A 7,534-nucleotide genomic window follows, 5' to 3' on the forward strand; every position below is an offset into this window, starting at 1 on the left:
TGCTTCGGATTCTGTGTCTCCCTCCCTCTCTGCCCCTCCCCTGCTCGTGCTCTGTCTCTCAAAAATTAACAATGAAAAATAAATAAAAACAAACAAACAGAAAAAGGGGCTGAACCAACACGAGAAACAAGCCACTACCAAAAGAGGGAAGGACACCCGTGTCCATCTCTCCAGGGGGGTGGCAGGGAAACGTGGACAGCACGTTGGTAAGAAGGATGAGAGGAATCGACCGGAATTCCCAAACTCCCACTTGCTTTTTCTGTGCTTTCTCTCCCCAGTAATCCCCGCAGCTGTCTTTCCGCTCGTACAACAGGTCAGCACGGGAGAAGCACCTGGCATCACTATTGCTAAAGACCACATCCGGGTCCTTGTCTGAGCAGTTCTGCTAAACCGCCCCCTGTTCCCGACACCACTGGCCCTTCCTTTTTCCTTTCCGTGGACCTCCTGGGGGTCCGGGAGCGGGAGAGGCATCTCCCACCTAAACCACCTCCTGGCCCGGCTGCGCCAGGAAAGCCCGTCTCCGTCGTGCACAGAAGACACCTGGCAAGTGAGGTCGACACGGGCGCTCCGTGGCTCGGCGTGTGCCTGGGTCTCCTCTGTCCTGCTTCGTGCCCCTCCCTTTTGTGCCCGTTTCACAGATGCGGACCTCGGATGCTGGCCCAAGAGCCCGCGAACCCTGGTTCCCGTCTACACCGCCCTCCGGAGCTCCGGCACCGTGCTTGTGGCGGACGCGGCATCAACACGCTCGGGCCCCGAAGGTCCACACCTGGGACTCTGAGTCCCCTCGCTTCCCAAAGCGTGTGAGCGGCGGCCTGCCAGCGTCTCCAGCACGTTCCGACCCAGCAGGTGAGCTCTGCCCTCACCTCCCCCTTCATCAGACGACACCTGCCCAGTCAAAAGCCAGAAGCCGACCCATGAGCTCCATGCCTTCGCCCCCACAACCCACCTTGTCTGCACCAGCCCCAGACGCACCAACCCTTGGTCCCCGGCACCCGGCTCCCACTCCCCTGCTGCCCGATGCCGCACAGCTTGGGCCACCATCTTCACAGCAGCCGGAGGCCTGCCCCACCTCCACAAGCTCCACCCAGGCTGCCTTCCGGCCCGTTCCATCCCCCGGACGGGTGCTTCTCAGCTTCCTCGTCACCACCCAGAGTCAGGCCAAACACACCTCCCCGAACACGGCCCGTGGCCCCACCTAAGCTCTCCTGCAAACCCCTCTCCAGCCCCGTGTTCTTCCTCCTCCTGGAAGAGGGGTTTTACTTGAGAAAGCGGCCCTGGGTGCAAACCCTCACTCCCCTCTACCTAGCGGGGTACACTGGCCACGCCCCCTGGGCTCCTCGCCCCGCTTCCAGCAAGTGCTGCCCACGGGACCTAGTGTCCGCGGGCACGCGAGGGCCGCCAAGGAACAGCGGTCAGTGAGTGAGCTGTCTGTCTGCTTCAGCGAAACCCCACACCCAGCCTTCGAACAACGCTGCCTGACGCGTAACAAGAAGCCCACGGACACTGGCCGACCCCTCGGTAGAGACAGGACTCCACGTCTCCTGACTGTTCAACCTGTATGCTCCTTCTGCGGGAGACAGAAATCAGAGCTAGATTTCCCAGGCACAGGGAGAAAGTTCTATACGTTTAATTCTCTAGGTAGAAGCTGAATGTTCTAGGAGAAGATGACGTACCGGAACGCCTGTCCTCAAGTTCCCACAAGGCCGTCTTCACGAGCACATTCCCGACAGGCCCCACGGCCACCCACAGCCCCCCCCACCCCCCGCTGGCAGGAGCGCCCGCACTTACGTGGGGTCCGGCTCGTACTTCAGGACGATGCTCCCCTTGGCTGGAAAAGAGACAGACAAGCGTGGGCCAGGCTGCCGGTCAACGGACGCCGTCTGCGTGTCCGGCACTGTGGACGGCCAGCAACACACAGCCTGCACTCCTGGCCTCGAGGACCTCCGTGCGGAGATGGGGACTCTTTGTACCCGGACACGCAGAGCCTCTGGCAAGCCCGGCACCGAGTGGGCGGTCCACGCAGCCTGGCGGAGGACGGGTGGGACCCTCAGGCATTTCCGGGAAGCCTCTCCGTCACTCTCAGCAGCAGGGGGATGGGGAAAACTATGGGTGAATCCTCAAAATTTGAGACGAAACACGTAACTGCTCCAACTTCCAGAAACAGCATGACACACACGTGAGAACCGTCAACAACGAGACTGCCACCACCCCCCTGCAGGATGAAGACGAAGAAGAAAACAAGACGGTGCCCTCGTCCCTGCGATCGCGTCTACTTCAGGTGCGGCTCCTGCCCGAGACCACGGGACACCGCGTCCACCCAGCACGTTTTACGCCCTTCCGTTCCAAACAGAAAACACAGAACCACAGAACCACAGTCACTTCGTGGGTGCAGTGTGTGTGCAAATTGAGCCAGAAACCGTGAACACGTAATAAACAACAAGAATGAAAAGAAAACTTAGCACCTCTGGTGGGATTATTTTTATTCTTAGGTGAAAACATCACCAGGATAACTTGAAGTGGAAAGTTTATGAAATACCTAAACAACTTGACCAACAACCTTTTTTGGCGGGCTAGGAAAGCAGCCTGCTTCAAGCTGGCTGATTCAATGCCAAACGAACCTGACGGCCTGTGCTGGTGAGGGCCCTGTGCCTCCGCACAGGACGGCCAGGCCCCAGCACCCACAGAGCACCCCCCTCCCCCCACGAAGGCCTGGGGAAGCAGGGCAATGTAACGGATGCCTCTGACCCTCAGCGTGCTAAGACACCCATCCCATTTCCACAGAGCCCTCTGGAAAATGGCAGTAAAAAGAAAGCCACGCTGTGTTAAACGTAAGACGGAGAAAGATCTAAGCAGCTTGAACACCGACATCCTCACTGTCTTTATAAGAGCAAATTACGCTTCTGTGCAAGTTAAACTGCTTACCCAAGTCCTTGGCTTGGCTGTAGGTCTCACTGCTAAGTTTTCTAAAAAATGGGTTTTCCTGGGTTAACAGAATTTTAACATCTTCCATTGACACAGTGATAATTCTTGAATTAATAAATGGATACAACGTGTATATTCCCTGCGGGGAATAAAGAGACGCCACCATTATGAACGGTAACAATCACCCACTGTCCCCAGGGCCTTTCCACATGCCACGCCCAACCCTCCCCTCACCACAGCCCCTGGAGAATGTGTAAGCGAACGCGCCCAGGGGAGTCAAAGAGGCCGGCAGGGCTCTCTTCGCCCGGACCCATCGGACTAGCTCAGCAACAGCCGTCTGCCACAGAGCACGGCAGGTCAGCTCACGGCTGCTGCTACCCCAAGTCTCTTTCCCAAATTACCTCCTGCGCTAACCGAAAAGCACAATCAAACTCTTCGCCACTGTTATTCCGACACCAGACTTTTATCCCAGTGTTTATAACCTGTCGGTGAAGACACAAGACGAAACACGTATGACCAAAAGGCAAAGAGTCGATTAAAATACTCCCTTCCACCACAAGGCAGAGCCGCGAGGACGTGCTGACAGAGAAGAGACGGCAAAGCTGTGGAAGTCGTGGGATCGGAGCAGGGGTTCTCCTAGCCTGACGCTCTCAAACGGCGTTGGTTTTAGGTGGCTTAGATCGACTAACAAGCACCACAGCAGACATTAAAACCAGGAAAGCTCTGAAAACGCAGGGACGCGACACACACATTCCATGGGCCGTCAAGAGCAAGGAAGCCGTCGCCCTCGAAAACACCAGGGGACACCCAAGCGAGCAGAGAAGAAGGGGCGGAAATGAGGCCTCAGCATTGGTTCAGAAACAGTTTAGATGTCGTGCACCTCCAGACCACACCTGGAGGTCTGCCAGGGAGGAAGCAGTTGGGAGAAGAGCAGAGCAATGAAGGCAGGGCCTAGGGGCAGAGAAGCGAAGGAGAACGAAGGGCCCGTAACAGCAAGAGCGCCCAGGAGCAGCGGCCGGAGCTGGGGACGCCCCGGTCCGTCCTCCCGGACACGCCCGCCGAGCGCGCAGCCCGCGCCTGCTGGGCGGGGCTCAGGGCCCCTGTGCGAGCCACCCCGGAAGCGCACCCAGCCGGGCCGTCCGGCAGTCCCACGCACGGCGTACCTTCACCCTCTCGCTGTTATTCAGCAGGACGTTCCTCAGCTCCTTGGAGACCATGTAGAGTTGCCTTTTCTTCCCTTCTGTGGTTCGAGTCAACAAATTCATCTTTGGGAACGAAGGATCCAATGCGTAAAATTTCCTACGCACAAGACAGAGCTGCTGACGAGTTCGGTTCAAGTGTGACAGACGGTCTCCAAGCAGGACGCTCTTCCCCGACAGAATTCGGTTTCAAGACTGTGGCTTACGGCACTCGCTCTGCTGTGCGGTCCCGTCTCCTAAGCTCGATCGAGTTCACCCAAAACCCCAGGCAAGTTTTACTTGCGGCACAACTAGACCAGGGACGTGGGCAGACAAGTGCGAGGCCTCTCCGTCACCTGCTGCTCCAGTGACCAGGACCTGAGAGAACACCTCTGCTACTTGAGAAACGCCCTAAGGGGCAGATCCGAGAGAAGGACCAGTCACCCACATGCAGCACAAGTGCCCACCGTGGGAAATGTATACTGACGGGAAGATGAACGGCAGGAGCTGTTTACCCTCAACCCTTCCTCTCTGTACCGCTTGGAGGTTTCCAATCAGGGTCCCCAACCTCCCACCCAGACCCACTCTTCTCCCCTTCCCACACGGGGCCCAGGCAGGCAGCCCCCCGATCTGGAAGCTCGGCTGGGTCACGGACATTCGGGGCCACAGTGCCCCCCACCCCCCGGCCCCGGGCACTTCTCGGTCGCTGGCCGCCTACACTGAAGTGCGTGGTGAACACTCCCTAGGATTTCACCCGGCTCTAGCGTGCGGTTACGTGGAAGGAGATACTACACACGACTAAATACAAGGCATGATGAAATGCGATCAGTTACACACTTATGATGAGAATTTAGAAGCCTGAATTAATTCTTACTGGATCGGTGGAAATAACGGGTCGTCTTCAGGAATAAACACGAACGGGTCTTCTTTAAACCCAAACAACTTCATCTTCTTGGATGGAGGAGGGCTGAAGACAGAGGCAGGACAAACATCGCCCAGGTCGGAGGGGAGCATCGGATGCCAGCAGCCACTCTCCACCCCCCCGCCCAGCCCTCCTCCTCAGCCTGCGCAGCACGGGCCCCCCGCACACAGGCTCTGCAGGGACCGCACCCCATCCAGCACAGCGGAGCCCACACTGCACCACCTCCAAGAGGCCACGTGAGCCAAGGGGCCGGGAAGACACGAGGACGTCAGGGACCAGACGGATGCCCTCTTCTTACCCACACACTCCGTCTTTCTTACTTCCGTTGTTCTCTACGTTCTCAGCTCTTTCCGTGATCTCTGTGTCGTCAATTCCACCGACCGGTTTACTCTCCAGCTCGGCGGGGTCCGTGGGGCCCGACCGCACAGGCTCTCTGGGCTCGCCCTGCAGCTGCAACGGGAACAAGCGTGTTTACGCTCCGAGAGCAAGCCACTCTGCACTGCCACAGGACCTCGGCACCCGAGGTGCATCCTGTTTTTCTACAGCATTTTATATGTAAAAGACGAGAATTTTTGCAACTATCTGAAATCTATTTGCTATGATGAACAGAATTCACGGGCATGGTTTCTTTCGAAGTTCTGACTTGGGCTCAGGTCGTGATCTCATGGTTTGTGGGTTCAAACCCTGTATCAGGCTCTATGCTGACAGTGGGGAGCCTGGAGCCTGCTTTGTATTGTGTCTCACTCTCTCTGTCCCTCCTCTGCTCGCACTGTCTCTTGCTGTCTCTCAAAAATAAACAAAAACATTAAAAAAAATAAAATAATTTAAAAAACATGCCCCCCAAATTCACGAAACTCTAAAGCAGACGAGCTGGTGGGACTCATGCTGTGCAACACTGCCTCCCAGAAAATGTTTAATTTAAAAGTAAAACACAAGGGCGCCCAGATAGCTCAGTTGGTTAAGCATCTGACTTCAGCTCAGGTCATTATCTCACAGTTCGTGGGTTCAAGCCCCGCGTCAGGTTCTGTGCTGACAGCCCAGAGCCTGGAGCCTGCTTCGGATTCTGTGTCTCCCTCTCTCTCTGCCCCTCCCCCACTCATGCTCTGCCTCTCTCTCTCTGTCAAAAATAAATAAACGTTAAAAAAAATAAAAAATAAAAAAAGTAAAAAACAGCCACCCAAACCCCTGCCCAGGCTGCCTATGCCCTGCCCACCCCTGTTGGGCTCCTGGAAATGCGGCCCTGCCCTTCACAGCCTGTCTCAAGTGCCCCTTCCCCACGGGCCACCTCTGCACACTGTCAACGCTCGAGTCGAACCTCACTTGGCCAGCACACCTGCCCTGGCTGGGATTCCAGCCGTGTTTACGGGCCTCACTTCTACACCAGGGCATCCTGAGGACGAGGCACCGGAGTCCTCAGCACGGCCCCAGCAGCGCTGAGCTGTGCTCGTGTGCACGGCAGGTGACCGAAACACAGCGACTCAATGAAAAGGAAAAAGGAACTGAAAAAAACAACAGAAAAGGAAAACAGTGGTAACGCTAAACAAGCAAGTGACGCCACGCTGGCGCAGGCGGACTGGAGGCAAGTTCGACGCCCATCCACGTAGGCCGCACCGGGACAAGAGTGTCCACGCGGCACGTGGCGAGGCGACGTACCGTGTCACACGACAGGCCCTGCACCTGCACAGCGCCGCGGCCGTGGGCCACGCGCACTTTCTCACCACTTCAGAGGTGACCAGGGCAGGGAAGAGGCATCTCAGAGTGTAAGTTCACACGGTTTTAAAAACCGCACAAAAGCATGTAAAATAACTCATTCATAGTCGGTTGTACGATTCCCACAGAGTAAACCTTTACGCTGGGATAAATAAAATATTACTAAAATTACTTTCACTTTGGTTTTTGCACGTCTCAAAGCGGCTGCGAGAATGTGGAAGTTACACGTGTAGCTGGCGCTCCAGGTCTGAGAGGGCAGTGCTCAGAGCTCCCGCCCCGGGACTCGGGGGGCCTGGAGTCCAGAAGACGAGCTCCACGAGCATTGCCCTCGAGCCCCTAACTCGGGCAGCACAGTGGTGCCCAGAGGTGCGGGTTCGCCCCCGTGCCGGGCTCTACGTGCACACGGTCATCTGGATCAGCTACGACCCAGGGACGGTCGGTCTCCTGTCTGCTTCTCCAAAGGCTAAGCATCATTCGTCCACGTCTGTAAGCTCTGATCTGAAGGAAATGCTGACCTTCAGACTGTGATTCCCGCCACGTTCTGACACGACGCAAGCTGAGGTACGCACTAACGGAGAGAGGTCATGTCGATACAGAGAAGGGCGGACACCACGTGGCAAGACTCGAAAGGCCGCCCTCTCACCGACCTCCCTGCTTCGGGGCCTCCTACAGCATCCAGGAGGCAGGGGACTCAGGAAGACAGGCCGGGCCTACTCGATCTCCTTTTCAGCCAGGCCTGGACAAAGTTTCACGGCCACCGTTGAAGACAGGCTGGCTTGAGGCTGGCAGAGCTCTATCAACC

The 7,534-nt window shown here is 56.8% G+C and overlaps 1 protein-coding gene across 1 annotated transcript in view; it reads right to left on the minus strand.

Moving 5' to 3' along the window:
- The window catches only part of NSUN2 (NOP2/Sun RNA methyltransferase 2), a 28,485-nt gene that overhangs the window by 1,776 nt on the left and 19,175 nt on the right, over positions 1–7,534 (minus strand). Inside the window, exons 13-18 of the mRNA XM_040493654.1 lie at positions 5,321–5,472; positions 4,975–5,067; positions 4,086–4,221; positions 3,324–3,404; positions 2,923–3,061; positions 1,789–1,828 (exon numbers count right to left, since the gene is read on the minus strand). Of these exons, the coding sequence (XP_040349588.1) occupies positions 1,789–1,828; positions 2,923–3,061; positions 3,324–3,404; positions 4,086–4,221; positions 4,975–5,067; positions 5,321–5,472 (641 nt within the window). The remainder of the gene's footprint in view (positions 1–1,788; positions 1,829–2,922; positions 3,062–3,323; positions 3,405–4,085; positions 4,222–4,974; positions 5,068–5,320; positions 5,473–7,534) is intronic.

This window comes from Herpailurus yagouaroundi, unplaced genomic scaffold, assembly GCF_014898765.1.
Source record: "Herpailurus yagouaroundi ecotype Mexico unplaced genomic scaffold, PumYag 29, whole genome shotgun sequence".
Taxonomy (NCBI): domain Eukaryota; kingdom Metazoa; phylum Chordata; class Mammalia; order Carnivora; family Felidae; genus Herpailurus; species Herpailurus yagouaroundi.